Raw genomic sequence first — 18,009 nt, 5'->3', positions numbered from 1 at the left:
GTTGTCGTTTTCTTCTCCAGGGAATCTTCCCAGCCCAGGGGTCAAACTCAGGTCTCTTACGTCTCCTGCATTGGCAGGCGGATTCTTTACCCCTGCCCCACCTGGGAAGCCCACGCCCTGCTCTCCTCCAAAGACTCCCCATGTCCTTTAGAGTGCTATGCTATGACCGAGACCTCGGGACTAATGCCTGATGGCTCTGTGTGGCATGGCCTTGCTATGCGCCCATCTCCAGCTGCCATCCCCTTGCTCACTCTGCCCCAGTGACACTGGTCTCCTTGCTGTTTTACCACTACACTGAGCTCATGTCCGTGTCAGTAACTATGCACGCTGTGTTCCCTCTGTTAGGATCGTTCTCCAAATATCACACAGCTCACTCCCCTACTTCTGTCTACTGAGATATTCTCTTGTTAGATAGACCTTTCCTGACTGGCTTACTTTAAAGCAGTACATCCTAAACTCTGCCCCTTTCTTCTGCTTTATTTTTCTCATCCTTTATTACATTTAATAGCTTATAGCATTATTTTCGGAGAAGGCAATGGCACCCCACTCTGGTACTCTTGCCTGGAAAATCCCATGGATGGAGGAGCCTCATAGGCTGCAGTCCATGGGGTCGCTCAGAGTCGGACACGACTGAGCAACTTCACTTTCACTTTTCTCTTTTGTGCATTGGAGAGAGAAATGGCAACCCACTCCAGTGCTCTTGCCTGGAGAATCCTGGGGACGGTAGCCTGGTGGGCTTCTGTCTGTGGGCTTCCGTCTATGGGATCGCACAGAGTGGGATATGACTGAAGTGACTTAGCAGCAGCAGCATTATTTTATTTTTATTGTTATCATTTTACTTTATTTTCTCTTGTTGAAAACAGATTTTTTTTTAAACTTTTATATCCCAGTTCCTAGAAAAATATATATTTATTGAATGAATTTATTTCATGAATATCAGCATCCTTCACATTTACTCCATTCAAAAGCTTGGCTTACTTCATACACAGATTTGCGCAGAGAGCATGTTAATTTCTGGACATTGCTTCATTCAAGTCACCGGTCTGTGTTCCAGTCCAGTTGTCAGTGGTCTGTAGCAGATAGTCCCGTGGGCACTGTGGTGTACTGCAGCCAGCTCGTGGTGGCAAGAGGCATGGGGCACATCTATTGGACTTGAACTGGTGGGAATATTTACACTGTGGAAATAGGCAAGTGTCTTACATCAGGCCTTTTTTTCTCCCCCAGAAAGTCAGTTATTAAAGATTTTTCCAGGACAAGACTTGTTAGTAGCAGTTACTCCTTCCACTGACACAGACCCACATTTGGTGGAGGCGTTTGTAACCTAGATGATGACGACACCAGAAACCAAGAGGAGACGAGTTAAAAGCCCTTAGGATATTCTACCTGAGGCTGTATGGATATAAATATATCTGGTCATCAAATGTATTAGGAATGGCCAGTGGCAGGAGGACCAAGTATACTACAGTGTGGGAACATGGGAAAGACTGGAGAATTTATGGGAGAGGCTGTGTCTGAAATCCTCTGGGTTTAGTGTCTTGCTCTTAACTTGAGATCTGTGGCCTGGAGTGGGCTGACTAGTTTCCTCATCTGTAAAATGGGTTCATATTGCTTGTTTAACGGGGAGATCTTGACAGTAAAAGAGGCAGTTAGCTCCTATTCCTCAGAAGTAGGGGGATGAGTTTTACTGAGGCATATTTCAAGTGAATAAAGGTAGAATTTGCTGAAGACTAAAATAGGGAGCGGCACTTCCTCAGAACGATTCAAGCTGGGTGTCCATCTGTCAGAGAAGTTAGAAAAGGGGATTCCTACATTGGAGGGAGGCTGGTCTGAATAATCAGCCCCTGGATCCCTTCTACGCTAAGACTTCTAAAGCCAAAAACATCCTTAGGCAAGTCACTGACCAATTTTTTTTTGACTCATTTCCTCCATCTGTCAAACAGGCAGGATAGTTTCTGTCCCTCAAGCGTTTCATTGTTGTTGAGATGATTAAGTGAGATCATCACCTGAAACGTTTTTAGATCTAGGAGTAAAGACATTTCATCAGTATCATACTGCACCATTCTCTTATAAAGCCACTTTACACCTTGGAAAAAAGCAGCGTTCCCTGTGATATGACTGTGAAGAACGCCTGTAGTACGGCACTCAACAGATAACAGAGGGTAAATAATTAAAAGATAGCCCTATTGTCAAGTTATTGTCAGTATTATGTGGAAATAAGCTTGTGAGTTTTAGAATTAGGATGTGTGTTAGTATCCCATGAGGTCAAGGAAAGCCCTGGGGTGAATGGGGGAGATTAGGCCACTGCTATTGACACGTGCCTCGTGTTTAGATACAAGGGTAGATACAGCTTCCCTACCCTCTTGCTCCTCTTGTCCCAGAGTTAAGACTTGCTCCATATAGCTCATGATGTAGCAAAAGATCCTCTGCCCTCCACATTACGGGCTACTCTCACCTCTATTCTTAGCTGCAGTTCCTTAGATCTAGAATTTCTTTTAATCAAAAGACCTGGGGATTCCAATTCTTCTTATCCAGTTAGAAATGAAGCACAGCAAATAGCTGTAGTGGGAACAGTTACAGTGCGATTATGGAGTAACTGATTGATTATGGATACTCTCCTGAATCCAGGCTTATGTGGAGAGAAACAAGAGGCAGCTTACTTCTCCAAAGAATGGTGAAGTATGATATTGATGAGATATGTTTACTCCTAGATCTAAAAACGTTTCAAATGATGATCTTACTTAGTCATCTCAGCAACAATGAAAGACAGAAACCAATGATGAAGGGACAGAAACCATCCTGCTTATTTGACAGATGGAGGAAATGAGCAAAAAAAAAAAAAAAAAAAATTGGTCAGTGACTTGCCTAAGGATATTTTTGGCTTTAAAAGTCTTAGTTCAGTAAGAGATGGAGAGCCTGGATTCTCCTAAATATACACTTAGGCCTCACCAGCTTCTCAGTTCTGTCCAGGGTCCTGCCTCTCCTTCCATTCTGCCACTCCACCATTTTGCTATGATAACTCCCTCCCAAGTACCTTTAGTAATCGACAGTTTATGTGATGCCTGATAGTGCTTTGGGTGAGGAGCAGGGCCATCCATAGCCTTTTCCGGATTCACAGCTTGTCAGATCATGAGGTGATCTTACAGAGTTTCCCACGTCAGGCATAAATACTGAGGGCCAGGCAGGGACATGACTTGCCCAAGGTCACCAGATGAATTGCCAAGTGTAGCCCTGAAAGTGAATGTTGCCAGTCCCTTGGTGGACCCTTTGTGCTATAAATAAAGGACTTGGCCATGTGATTACTAAGGGGGTTTCAGACTAAGTTAGCAGCTACTTCCAGTCCTGCTGATATAGCATCTGTGTGTTGTATTCATTTTGTGCAGCCTCAGTGAGCAGTGTCTAGAGATTACCCTGCCCCACTGAGCCAGCCAGAAATTCTGAGCAGGCTTGTCCAAAACTATGTGGACTGTGAGTCAGGCACACGTGTGATTTCAGGGAGAACCAGTTAAAGGATACCTTATTGGGGGAAGAGATGCAGGGAGATATAGTCCACATATGATGGCTTTTGATGAAAAGAAAATATCTGTTTTCCAGATAGATGATCTTATTCTTGAGAGTAAAATCATAAGAAACCATTTTTAGCAAACAGTTAGTTGAAGCAGGACTATGTGAAGTAGATACATACACACCCAGGCAGAAAAGAATTTTTGGTGAACCAGCTACTTCCAGAAGTCCTATATAAAATACACGAGGAACAGAGTTTTAACAAACTCCCAGGATAGATATTTCAGAGAACCATGCCTTCTTCAAAGTTGTTATGCTAGGACTCTAGTCCTGTTTTCCAAGGGTGTTCTGTTGGCTTAATATACTGGAGAACATCATTAGAAAGCTGTGGCAGACCCGGTCGAGTATCTTTAATGGTGAAGAATCATTCTGGAAGCAGCCACATGTCTCAGTCCTCAAGGAGACCCTGTCCTAGGAAATGGCAGGACCAAGTAAGTACACAGCACATACAATGGCTGCAACATTGTACAGTTTTAGAGTGCAAGAGCAGGACCATTTGTGAAAGTGATTGCATGGTAATTGCGCAGTTTTCAGATAGAGTCTCAAAGTCATTTTCATTTCAACCACTAGCAAGGAATATAAACGAACAAGTTCCCCTTGGTTAATTAAAATAAATAAGCAAATAACCTGATTTACATCCTTAAAAAGACTTTTTATCTTTCTAATGAAAAACTGTAAGCAGAGGTATTTGGTAAACAAAGACTGTCTTTTTTTTTTAAATTTCTATAGTTCAAGAATATTTAATTTTGATTTATTAATCTTTATTGGGATATAGTTGCTTTATAATGTTGTGTTAGTTTCTTCTGTGAAGCAAAGTGAACCAGCTCTATGTGTACATATAACTCCTCTTTTTTGGATTCTTTCCCTTTTAGGTCCCCAGAGAGCACTGAGTAGAGTTCCTTGTGTTATACAGAAAATTCTCATTAGTTATCTATTTTATACATGGTAGTGATATATGTCCATCCCAATCTCCCAACTCATTCCACTTCCCCTTCCCCCTGTCCCTTGGTATTGATACGTATGTTCTCTATGTCAGTGTCTTTATTTCTACTTTGCGGATAAGTTCATCCATGTCATTTTTCTAGTTTCCATGTATAAGCAATATTCTACAATATTTGTTTTTCTCTTTCTGACTTACTTCACTCTGTATGACAGTCTCTAGGTCCATCCTCATCTCTGCAAATGGCACAGTTCTGTTCCTTTAGATGGCTAATACTCCATTGCATATAAGTACCACATCTTCTTCATCCATTCCTCTGTTGATGCACATTTAGGTTCCTTCCATGAGCTGGCTTTTGTAAGTAGTGATGCACTGAGCGTCAGGGTGCATGTATCTTTTTGATACATGTATGGTTTTCTCTGGGTATATGCCCAGGAGTGGGATTGCTGGATCGTATAGTAGTTCTATTTTTAGTAAAGGACCTCCATACTGTTCTCTCTAGTGGCTGTATCAATTTACATTCCCACCAACAGTGTAAGAGGGTTCCCTTTTCTGTACACCCTCTCCAGCATTTATTGTTTGTAAAATTTTTTGATGATGGTCATTCTGCTAGTGTGAGGTGATAACTTATAATTTTTATTTGCATTTCTCTAATTATTAGTGATATTGAGCATCTTTTCATGTGTTTATTAGCCAACTGTATGTCTTCTTTGGAGAAATGCCTACTGAAATCTTTCACTCATTTTTAGATTGGGTTGTTTGTTTTTTTGATATTGAGTTGCATGAGTTATTTGTAAATTTTGGAGATTAATCCCTTGTCAGTTGCTTCATTTGCAAATATTTGCTCCCATTCTGAGGGTTGTCTTCTCATTTTGTTTATGGTTTCCTTTGTTGTGCAAAAGCTTTTGAGTTTAATTAAGTCTCAATTGTTTATTTTTGTTTTTATTTTCATTACTCTAGGAGATAGGTTAAAAAAGATCTTGCTGCAGTTTGTGCCAAAGAGTGTTCTGCCTATGTTTTTCTCTAAGAGTTTTATCACATCTGGTCTTACATTTAAGTCTTTGATCCATTTTGAGTTTATTTTTGTGTATGGTGTTAGAGAGTGTTTTCATTTCATTCTTTTACATATAGCTGTTACATATAATTTTCCCAGCACCACTTACTGAAGAGACTGTCTTTTCTCTATTGTATATTTTTGTCTCTTTGTCATAGATTAGGTGACCATAGAGGTGTGGGTTTATCTCTGTGCTTTCTATCCTGTTACATTGATCTGTATTTCTATTTTTGTACCTGTACCATACTGCAAACCCTGTATTGCTGATGTGCTCATTTGTGACCAATTCTTTGCTACCCCACAGACTGTAGCCCACCAGGTTCCTCTGTCCATGGAATTTTCCAGGCAAGAATACTGGAGTGTGTTGCCATTTCCATCTCCGAACTTTCTACTAGCTAGAAGAAAAAAAGGAAAGGAGGAAGGGAGGAAGGGAAGCAGGGAGGGAGGCAGAGGGGGTGAACTTGGTTAGGGAGAGAATAGCCACATGATGTATCAATGCAGACCCTAGTGAGTCCTTGGTCAGCCAGGGTTCAGGAACGAAGCTCCTTTGGGAAAAGTTAACTTGAATTCAGAGAAATGTGAGGGGAAGATCAAGATGTTACCTTAGATGCCTGCACCGTGAGGCTGCATGGGGCTGATGGGAAGTGAGAAGTCTGGCTGTTCCATGCATGATGGGTCATCTGGGGTCTGACTGGCTGTGGTTCCAATGTCCCTGGGCCGGGGATGAGACCCTGACACCATAGGGAGGAAGAAAGCACCGTTCCATTTAGTGGTTCCAGAGGGGGTCATGGATGCCTTAGACAGAGGAATGGACTTGCCACGATTTCAGAGCTATGTTCAAATTCCAGTTCTGCTATTTTTTGCTCTCATAACTCTGGGTAAATCAGTTAACCAATATGAGCTTCAGTTTACTCAACTGTGAACTGGTGAAAAATGATACTGTCCTACATTAATAATGTGAAGATTAAGAGGAATACTAAGTTAAAGCATCTACCTGGTACAATAAAGGGGCAAAGTAGATCCTAAAAAATAATATATATATATTTTTAATCATAATTGCCAAGAGTTCAGGGTAGGCTTTCAAAGGAGGAGATTCTTCCACTTTACCTGTGGCTTACAAAAGCTGTGGCTACCTTCAGCTACAAGGCTCAGCTCTCTCTACTGGATCCAGCTGGACTTTATCCCTTTTAGATATTCACCTGTAATTGTGATTAATTGCTCTAGACTTGGCCTGAGAGACCCAGAGTCTCAGCCAAATTGGCTACACTGAGCTGAGGAGCCAAGGTTTTGACTCCAGTGCTCAGATGCTCTCTGAAGCAAGCACCTTCTGACTTTTCCATTCTCTGCTGCTGACTGAGCCTAGGGGTGTAAATCAATTCCCTTGGATTTGCCAAGGAGATGCATTAGAAAACTTTAATACTAGTCTTGGAGCCAAATGAGCAGATCATCTGGTCAGTTTGAAGCAGAAATGCGGTACCGGATGAAAAGGCAGAGATGAGGGTGGGTTCTCCCCTAGTATCCAGCTTCGCTTGTGATGTTCAGTGAGGGCAACCTCCTTTCCTGGCCTTTATAGACTTTGGGAATAGCTCATGGACGCTTCTGATGCAATGTGAATTTTGCATTTTGTTCAAAGAAAAGAACCAACAGCCCAGATCATGCTCCTGGAAAGCAACATGTCCTTAGCTCCTTTCTTTTCTGATGTTAGCTGTGATTTCTTTTTAAAATTTATTTTATTTATTATTTATTTGACTGCACCAGGTCTTAGTTGGGGCATGCAGGATCTTTAGTTGTGTTGCTATACACAAACTCTTAGTTGTGGCATTTGGAATCTACTTCCCTGACCAGGGATTGAACCTGGGTCCTGTGCCTTGGGAGCATGGAGTCTTAACCACTGGACCACCAGAGAAGTCCCTAGTTATGCTTTCTTAAGTATGTAGTCTGCTGACCTTCAAATGAAAAAAAAAAAAAAAAAAATAGACATCACTGCCTGCACAAAGTGGAAAGGAAAGAGAAAGCATTTTCCCAATGAGTAACTCATGGCAAGTATTAAAAAGGCTGATTTCTTAAAATGAGGTCTGATCACGCATCCATTCCACTCCTAGTAAGAGATTTCTCTCTGAGCATCTTTAAAGAGGTAAGCTGGTTAATTCTCTTACTCCAGGTGTATTCTGTTAGCATCAGAGTGGCTTGTTCACTACATAGGGGCCTTGTCTTTTAAGATATGCACTTTCAAATTTTCTTTTTTATAGTGTCCAATCAACTAGATCTTAAATGGAAGTTCCATATAAAATGCCAGTAAAAGTGTGGCATTCTGGCTAAAGTGGGATGGAGACCTGGATCTCCCCAACTCATCTTCTCTCACCCACTTTGCAATCCCTTGTTTAGAATCCAAAGCTCCTTGGGGCACAATCTGAAAACCACTGTTCTATAACTGTCCTTTGCATGGTTCATTTTGAAATATCAGAGGCATCATAGAGGACCTGATAGACCTTCTATAAATAGACACTACAAAAGTAGCAGGGGGCATCATGAAGTGTTGTGATGTAGTGGAAGGGAACATGCGTTCACCAAACCAGGTTTCCATGCCTCCCTACCACCTGCAAATGGTGGAACCCCAGAAATGACTTAATCCTCCTGAGCTACTTTTTACCAAAACGGATAATAAATGAGGATATGACATTCATGTCATTAGTTTATACCAAGTTTACCTCTGTAAACTTCCCACCCAACTCCACACAAGATGCCCTTCATCCATGAAATCCAGTTTCCTTGGTCAGCAGAACAAGGCATTTAAAAAGAGTTTTACTGGGAAGTTCAAAAAGGGCAGGAGGAGCTTCTGTAGGTTCACTAGATTCAAATTACACGAAATAAGACTTTTTGTCTCAGTGAGTTCCAGATTAGCGCATTCAGAGGCCTCTTCTGTTGTTAGGCTTGGTACTTGTAGCTCTAATCTGCAAGAAGGATTAAATACATGCTCACCCAGAAGTTGAAATATTATAACTGTGACTTGGACAGCAACCAAATATGCACACCATTCTAAGAGCATAGGTTCTATGTACAGGATCACACGTAGAATCTTTAAAAGCAATGTAAGAGCTCTTTTGGCTGCATGTCTAGGGGAATTTGTTACAGATCTCATCTATAAATATTAGAATCCCATTATTTAAAAAATAATAAAAGAAAAGTATAAGCCATCAAGACCAGACTTGCTTGGGGTTATATTCAGTTATTATTAGTCATCCTCGTTGCTCTTTGGAACAGAGCCTGAAATTAAGACTGGAGGTATCAGTGGTTTCAGGTTTAACCTTTAAAATTCCTAGAGGCTAAAGGGATTTAGCTGAAGGGATTTAGCAAAAGGACACTCAGCCCAGCTAGGATGGCCACTTCAAGTGTGTAACTTAGGCTGTGAAGAAGCTGGCTGCCCGGCCCCTGCATCACCCACCCTACATGGTTTGGCAGTTAGGATGAACGGTTTCCGAATTGTAAGGTTGTTTACCTTTGGTTTGGATGTGAATGTGACCACAGCCTCTCTGGGATGGTGACCCCGTGTAGCAGCTTGAGTGACCATCTGTCTAAATTCCTATTTGCACACCAGTAATAGAGACACAGTGCAGGACTATCTCTTTGCCCTCCTGTCTGTCCTTCTGATTAGGAATCCTTCCAGAGAGTGTAGACAGCCTCTTAGAAGTGTTTTGTAGGGGAGAATTCCTGGAAGAAAAGAGAGAGAGGAGACTAGATAAAGTCCGTCACACCTCTTTTATCCCTGAGGTTAGAGAGACTGGGGTACTGAAACTGTGGGGCCAGAAGAAATGTGGAATTCATATTATACGTGGTAAAATGAGACCTGAATAGGTGAAGCAACACCAAAACAGATCCCGTAGTGAGTGGAGGCAGACCCAGGGCCAAGACGTGAGTTTTCACCCTCGGAGTCTAAACTTTCATGCAGCAGTGTCCCAGCTATCATCCTGTGAGGAATAGCAACCTGGTGATTCCGTTTTACCTCTCTTAATTCAGTGTCCACATTTCCTTTTGTGTTCCTGGAACTCTGTTGCAGGCTTACTCATGGTTGGTTCCAGAGCCTTTTGCTTGGTAGAAACCAAGCTCTCTTCCTTAGCTTTCTTTCCTTTACTCTGTCTTAAGCCCTGACTTACTTTGCTGCCCTTCCCTCCCCCTTTTAAGTCTCCCAGCCCCGGGTATTAGATCATCTAAAACTTTCTTTGAGTTGCATACATATGGTTGGCTTTGTTGCTTCTGATTTGTCCGCTGGTTAAGTCACTCTTTCTGGGCCCCAGTTTCTAGTTGATTCCTAACAACTCCAATCGCACACATAATTGGGTGTTTGTGTTGCTTCCTGGAACGCTGCCTTCCACACAGGCTATCCCCAACTGTTCCGTGGTTTGAGAAATTGGGGTGAGATGTAGTTCATGGTCCATCCTGTAGCCAAAGTAAGAAGCAAGTGAAAACTTCACAACATAAAGAGGGAAAAAAACATCCGTTTCCTACAAAAATAGGAAAGGGAAAGGAGAATAGATTGAAAAGAGGACAGATGAGATAAAAAGCATACTTAATGAAAGGATGGTGTCTTTAAGGGAAATTTGAATTAGGGTCATTTGTTCTCCCAAAGCAGTCTTTGCCCTGTTCCTTTATCTGTGTACCTGCCTACCTCCGGATCTACCACCCACCCATCCATCCTTCTACCCATCCATCTCACATGTTGTCATCTGCTTCTCTGGCCCACGTCAAGTGAATATTGGAGAAGGGCAAATGACCCAGAGCATCCCTAGCACAGCCAGGTTTCATTGCGTCCAGCTGCGTGTCTACAAGGCTGAGATCCTTTCAGCCACATGTCGAGTGTGAGCCCCCCGCCTGTGTTGTATCAGGAATTCCCTTCCTAGACACCTGTGTCCTGGGTCAGCCAGAGGCACTGGTGGAGACATACTAGGCCCCACCCTACCCAGATGTGGTGTGTCCTTTTGATGAGGGGAAGTGATGTTCTTGGGGCTGGAGGTCACAAAGGAAAGTGGAGCAGCCTCCTCCCCTCCTTTGAAGGAAGCTCTGGAAGCTGTAGACTTTAGCAGGTGAAAAGGAAGCTGTTTGAGAGGCAGTCTGAGGCCCATGGAGGTCCCAGGGTGATGCTGGCTGCAGCTGTGCTGGGGGTGACTTCTGGTGCCGGACTGGAAGCAAAGGGATCCCATCCAGTGAACTGGGTGCGAGAGGAGTGCAAATGGAATGCTTGTGCAACGAAAGCTGTTTCTCTCACCCGAGGGCCCCACAGCTGCCTTCATCTTCCTCTAACCCCCCTGCTCCCCAGCCTGCCCTTTGGGCTTAGAGAGACCCAGAAAAAAAATTGAGCTTGCACCAAGAGAGAAAGTACAGCTCCTCCAAAATGGAAAGCAGGGTCATCATCCCAATGTTCTGAATGTGGACTGTTGCAGAGAGCAGGGAGACGTGTCAGGAATGAGAACGGTCTGAGACAGGGCCCCAGGAACACTGCCCAGCTCCACCAGGGAGATGAAAGAATTTTCTCCTTCCTTTGCCTTTTAAATGTAATTCCGTCTGCCCTTCTCCCCCACACCCGCCCAGCTCTCTTGCTGGGAGCAGTGCAGACATTCAGCCATCCTGGGAAAAGGCAGGATCCTTTTCATTACTGCTAGCCTGATTGAAGTCCCCAGAGCTAGGGAGGATTGAATTTTCCTCCCTCTCTGCCTCCCTGTCCTGAATCCCTCCCCACACAGCTAGGATGCTCCGAGTAGTGAACTGTTGTCCTGTGGGACGGGATGAGGACAGGATCTGGTTGTGGGGGACAGTTTGGATGGTCTGTATCAGTGCTTTTGAGGACACTCCTTATGGAAGAACATTCTCATCTCTTCTTGGCCATGCCTCCGCCTCTCCTGAGTGCTGAGCCCATCTTCCCTACCTTCAGGATAGAGGCCAGCAACCAGTCATGCCTGGGTGTGAGGGTTGGACCGGACCAAGACAGTCACTTGTGGATATTTCTGCAGAGGGACCAGGGGTCATGGACCCACACAGGCTTGTTGTTAGCTTAGCAGTGGGCTTGAAGAAGCCACTTCTCAACTTTGTGCAAAACAAGGACTTAGTCTAGAGGTTTCAAATTTGTTTTAGTGGCAGAACATTTGTTCTCAAATGAAACTATTTACATGAAAAAGAGAAAAGCTGAGCTGTGCTGGTTGAAAGGAGGGAGAGATGGACAGAGTGGGCATCTTCTGTCTGTACCATCTCCGCTCCTCTAGTTGCCCAGCAGAGGTGGCTCCTGAGCTGCCTGGAGACACAGTGATTTCCTCATCCATCCAGGGATCTTTGGCTGTCTCTTTCAAGTCCTGACAAAACTGGAAGTCTTTTTTGTAAGACTGGAAGTCTCTTTTGGGGGTCCAGATCTAGATGGTCTTCAATTCTGAAATATTGGACTTCCCGTTGTGTATTTCTAATCTGCACCTGAGCTCCACACTTCAGTGCCTGAGGGCCAGTTCTTTCTCCTTTCCTGGGTGCAGAATGTGGAATCACCTATGAAACAATCAGCTCTAGAAAGGGGTGTGTTCAAGGAGTGTGGTTTATATTTTGCCCATACTGTTCTTTCTTCAATTTAACCTTGACTCGTGCATGGAAGCATAAGCTGATATTCTCTAGTAAAATCTATCATGGATATAGAAGGACTTGTTCCCATGTTGGAGCTGATTAATTCATCCAGATATTTGAATGCTTACTTCATGCAGGAAGTGCTCTAGGTGCTATGCATTCTAGGTGTCATTTCTTCTTGTCAACTTGAAGGATGTCATAGGCCGTCTCTCAGACATCTCAGCAATTTAGTCATTCTAGTCCTCACCTCTAGTTTGACAGTATTCCCCACTATTTGACCAACAGGCATTCGATGACTAATTGTACGTCAAGACTTTTCTTGAGAAATGCAATAGTTGTGTGAGATATAAACCATTGTCTTGTTGTGCCTGGGCTTGTTTAGGTTACAAAAAGGAAAATTTAAATACACACACACACACACACACACACACACACAACAGCACAAGATAAAACTTTAAATAATTAAGAACTAAATTGACTAAATTGTAGGAATTCCCTGGCCGTCCAGTGGTTAGGACTCTGTGCTTCCACCACAGAGGGCACAGGTTTGATACCTGGTCAAAGAACTAAGATTCTACATGCTGTGCGGCACAGCCAAGAAAGAAAAAAGAACTAAATTTCATGCATCTTTTGCTTTTCTAAGAGAAGGGAAAAGGTTATAAGTTTTCCAGCGAGGGTGGGATAGATCCTAACTTTGTTGAGCTTGGGACATTAGGAATAATAACCCAAAATGCCATATCTCTATTTCCATTCAACTTGGATATGATCATTACTCAATCCCAAGCCTCTGATTTGACAAAATAGTGCGAATACTAAGATGCTCTGAACACCCCTGTGGTTTATTTCTGTTGCAGCATCTCAGGACTAGGAAGAACTGGATGTTTGGCTTTCACTTCTGTTGTCTCATAAACCTTGTAAAAAGGCAGTAGAAGAGTTCCTGCCATACCTGTGTGACCTAAAAAAGGCTATTTAACCTCCCAAAGTCTCAATTTTCCCATCCATAAAGTGGAGATACTTTCTATCTCATGAAGGAGTTTTGAAGATTAAAAAAAATTCTGTAAAGCGGCAACCACGATACTGATTCCCTCCCTTCTTCCTTAAAGCACGCCATGGCTGGCAGGGGATAATGCAGAGTGAGCTGCCTGCTGGGGTTGGTAAACCCCTTTCCCATGTCTTCTTCCCACTGCCCACCTAAAGGGGCTCCCTGCATTGCCGCCTTGCCATTTTCAAGGTTCAGTTCAAACTCTTATTTTAGTAACCCCACCCTGACCTTTCTTGCCTTACGTTGTTCACAGTTTGACACTAACACTCTACTCAAACTGACACATGCGTGTCTTACCCTTGGACCAAATTGTATGTTCCTTGCAGGCAGAGATGCCTTATAATTATGTTCCGGCCCCAGTGTCTCATCACTTGCCCTTGTGGCTTGTTGGTGGCTGTGTTTGCAGTCAGAGGGGCTGAGCTGCCTCTCTCTCAGGATAGTGCCACCTTTCCAGGCAAATTCCCTGTCCCCTGGGGTTGGGGGGTGCTGCGGGAAGCTACCTGCAGGCCTGGGTGTGGGGAGAGAGGTACAGCTTTTTCAATCTCCACCTCCTTCCTATTCTATCCCAGAGTTTACACCACTTTGTGCATCATTTTAGGCAAAGTCATTGCCTAAAAAGCAATGAGCTCAGATGAACTTTTCTGAGCTAAAGAGCCCAGTTGAGCTTTTCTAAGGCTGGAGGCACTGCAGCCCAGCATGACTTCCTCTCTTTCCTGAACCAAACAAAATATTGTTACAGCAAACATGAAATCTCTCTTATTTTTCACAAACGCTCTCCAGGCCTAACAAAGCTAGCAAGCAGTCACACTCCTTGAATCAAAATAAGCATCTGCCTCTTTTCTCTTTATCCCGCTTTCCCAGCATTTTTGAGCAACAATTAAGAATGTGAGTATTTTATTAATTCATCTTAGGACTTCACTGAGTGTTTTCTGGATAGCATGCGAACATATTAAAACCTTAACTTTACCCTTTAATATGGATTGAACACACAGATACAGAATGTACATAGCCTGACTTATCCATCAACATTGTGCATGATAGTTGGACTGATAAACTCTGAATATTTCAAAAGTATATAAAATGAAAGGCAACATACAGTAAAAGGAAACTGAGTCATGTGCAGCTGGGGAGAGGATAGGGCCATTTTCACTAGTCTGATTTTTAAAAAAGAGGATGAAGAAGCAACAGCCCTCCCAGAGGAGATGGGCCTTTAACTGTCTCTTTTACTTGTGGTATCACAGGATAATTTGATAGTAGGAAGGAAGTCAAGGACCCTCTCCCTAAAGAAGTGTGTGAACTCACATGCAATTTGTATTTACAATCTCAGGGACTCTGTGGATCCGTTGGAATCCATTCATAGTTCATGCTGCCTAACTTAAGACTGAAGGATTGATCGCACCTGGAAAGAAGATAGAAGGCAGCAGAGACAGTCAGAAATAGAGTAGACAGAAGCTGAAAAGGCCTTGCTTCCAGGCTACTAGCCCAGAAGCACTGCATTTGCCTTTTGTGGTTCTGCTACTTAGCCCTGGCTCTGGGCTTGGTCTGAGCCATTGCTGATCAGTTGTCCTGGGGATGCTGTATGCAAACTGTTGAGAGGTATCACTAAGGAAGACTTCTTTGTTCTTTTCCAGCTCCTCACAGCCAGTGACCTTGCAGCCAGCGACCTCAAAGGATTTCAGCCACAAGTAAGTTCCACCGATCCTTTTATGAATTTTGATTGTGAGAAAACAAAGTTGGCACCAGGGCACAAACCCCCACCTTGGATTTCCAGTGTCTCTGACTCAGGGAACCAGCCTTGACAGTGACTTGGTAGTTTGTCATCTCCCACTGGCTCCTCTCAACTCATCACAAACAAAACCATCTCTTTCTGCTTCCTTAATATTTTATAGTGTGAAAGAGAGTAGACCAAGCCGCTTGGAATGTGTGGTGGTGGGTGATTCAGCATAGGAAAGGGTTAAACCAAGAATGTAGAAAGTGGGATTTTCTCCTGCATTTCTCCTCTTTGGTACTGGGTACTCCCATTTGTGAAATCTTTGGGAGCAAATGCCTTGTAGCCACAGTCTGGGGGCCAGGTTAATCTCAGACTCTGCAGAGGCAGATGGTTGAGTTTTGCTGATCTTGGTTGGAAAATGGGCCATTATTATCTCTGGCCAGAATGCTTTTTGGAGGTCACTATGAGCAAGCGACAAGAGGCACAGGCAAAATCTCTCTTGGGACCTCCCTGGCAGCTTTGAAGATGGAAAATCACCTTGCCTGTCTTTGGAAGGAAGCTTACTGTCTCCACACAAATGCATAACCCACCCCCCGCCCCCACGCCACACACAAATGCATACCAAACACACACAGTCCTTGTGTTCCGCGTGGATCCCAGTGTAGATGGAATGTGTGTACAAAGACAGGTAAATCCAAGAGCAAGAAATGAGATATCTCACCCCTGCCTCTGTTCCCCTTTGAGCAGGAAACTTCCTGTCACAACTCAGTGCTGCCCAAGACCCCACCTGCCACACCTCTGTAGGGACTCCCAAAGGCAGAGCAGGTAATTTCTAATACAAGAATTCCATAAACTTGAGGATGTTTTCTTCTTTAAACATGTTTTATAGCCAAGAGCTCACTGTACCCTTACTACACTTCCCCCATGTGGAGCGTATCCTGTGGGTCCCCTTTACTGCTGGAGGAAACTGAGACCCCAAGACCTGGGGAGAAGAGGCCCCAGACCACTGAGAGCACTGGGGACCAGATCGGAAGTAGAGTAAGAGGCTTGAGGGAAACAGTGAACAAATTCCAGGGCCCCGCTGCTGGGAGTCAAAGATAAATCCATGTACAGTTTGGGATGTTTTGATCACAGCTTGTTAATCCTTCTGTCAGGACGCAGTGAGGTTTTAAAAATAGTCAGGAAGCCTTTTGACAATATTGAAAAATGATAATTTATTCAAGTAGTTATTCACATAATGCACACAAGCTTTCAGGTGAGCTCAGAGAATGTAAAACAAAAATAAAAGAAAATCGATTCATGTCCCACCCACCTCCACACCTATACTCACACACAGTGGCAGCCCGGCCAAAGATTTGTTTTTATTTGGAATTTATAAAAATAAAGGGCAGGGAAGAGGCTTTGTACTGTGTTGCTTTGTGGCTTGAAAAGGATACATAGTGGAGACTGCCTTTATGGAAGGTGTGTGTGTGTATGGGGGTGTGTGTGTGTATGGGTGTGTGTGTGGTTTTGGCATTATTTCTGAGTTGATCATATTCTCTCTCTGTTTGTTGAGCCCACAGTTCTAAAGATATTTGATTTAAAATGAACTATTGTTAGATATATTGGGGGTCTGCCCATAACACTTGAGGCCATGATCCTGGAAACGCAGCTCCCCTGCTCCCTGCCGGTTACACTGTGGTGGCTGGTGCAGATGGCTCACTCCCTTGGTTCCATCTGACCTTTCCACATTATTCCATTTGTGTGTCATTCCCCTGCGGCTGGAATATAAATGTGTATTTTTCACTCCTCAGGATGTATGTTCCTGAGGCCAGGAGGCCCTGGGAATCTTGTGGCCAGAGTGTGGTGCCCAGATCAAAGTCAGCTCTTCAGTGTTGTTCCTAAATCAAAAAGGCCCGGATGTGTCTCGCATCCACACCACCCTCTTGGGTGCTTTTCCAGAGAGAAACAGGACATTGCCCACACGTTCGGGGCTGTGCACCAGTTCATTGACTTCTGTTATTGTTTTCCCTTCTTTCTGGGTTTCAGGTGAAACTGATCCCCAGGCATCCTGATGTCCAGTCATTCATGGGTGTGTTCCTTCCTAGGAACTGTCACTGACTTTCAGGAGGCAATTCACTGAGGGCCCCTCCCTGGACTCATTGTCAGTGGGCCTGTTGGCGTTCACGTGGTCCACATTCACCACTTACATGGAAAAGTTTTTGTCTTTTTTTTCCTTCCTTGAAGCATTTCCTGCTGCAGCCTCTTAGGGAAAATAGTCATGATTTTCTCCCTCATCCTTGCTGCCCCTCCAGTTTGAAGGTGTGGAGAGCAATGAGTGTACGAGTCTGACCTCTCCTGTCCCTGTCTCTCTCCTTCTTTTCTTCATCCAGATAAAGAAGAGGAGGGTCAGGAAGTCACTGTCAGCCTTTCTCCCTGTGATTATTGGCTTGTAAAGGCACCATGTTCATTCCTGGAAATAAACACATTACTTTGAAGGTTGAGCCTGATGCTGAGATTTTACAGCCTGTGCACTAGGGTTGAGAGTTCTTCCTGGGTCGGTGAGCTTGGCTTCTGTGCTGGGTGAGCAGGAAGAACTGCCTTACTGGAGGTTACTAGTCTCAGTAGGTTGAAAAAAACACAGATGGAAAGCCTCCTGAAATTCACACCTATGTCACCCAGACTCTTCTCTTAATATTTGGTCCCCTGCAAACACATCTTTCATTTTCCAACACCTTGTTCCTCCTGCCTTTGAAGGAATGAACATATTTGAGCCCCATCTTCTTATCCTTGGATGACTAGAAATGAGGACCCTCATCTACCTTTCCCAGACCATCTCTCTCCATTCTTGAAAGGATTAAAAGCAGTAGAAGCTTAGTAGAAGCCCCACAGTCATGTGACTTCTTCTTCATTTTATTTTTACTCTTTTTTTCCTCTGAGTTAAGAGCTATAAGTTTGTTCACTGTAAAAACTCCGGAATATGTGAAGGTGGTAAAAAAAGTACAGTCTTCTAGTTATAAAATAAATAAGTCCTGGGGATGTAATGTACTCCACGGTGACTATAGTTATATTTGAAAGTTATTAAAAGAGTGAGTCTTGAAAGCTCTCATCACAAGAAAAAATTTGTA

The 18,009-nt window shown here is 43.6% G+C and overlaps 1 protein-coding gene across 3 annotated transcripts in view; it reads left to right on the top strand.

The window, feature by feature from the left end:
* Nucleotides 1–18,009, top strand: part of SETBP1 (SET binding protein 1) — a 407,482-nt gene that overhangs the window by 191,665 nt on the left and 197,808 nt on the right. For all 3 annotated transcript variants that reach the window (XM_025273717.3, XM_025273714.3, XM_025273715.3), the window contains exon 3: nucleotides 14,823–14,876. In XM_025273717.3, coding sequence (XP_025129502.3) covers nucleotides 14,823–14,876 — 54 coding nt within the window. The remainder of the gene's footprint in view (nucleotides 1–14,822; nucleotides 14,877–18,009) is intronic.

Source organism: Bubalus bubalis, chromosome 22, assembly GCF_019923935.1.
Source record: "Bubalus bubalis isolate 160015118507 breed Murrah chromosome 22, NDDB_SH_1, whole genome shotgun sequence".
In the NCBI taxonomy this organism is placed as follows: domain Eukaryota; kingdom Metazoa; phylum Chordata; class Mammalia; order Artiodactyla; family Bovidae; genus Bubalus; species Bubalus bubalis.
The sequence above is the reverse complement of the archived record's forward strand: the minus strand, read 5'-3'. Positions and strand labels throughout refer to the sequence as shown.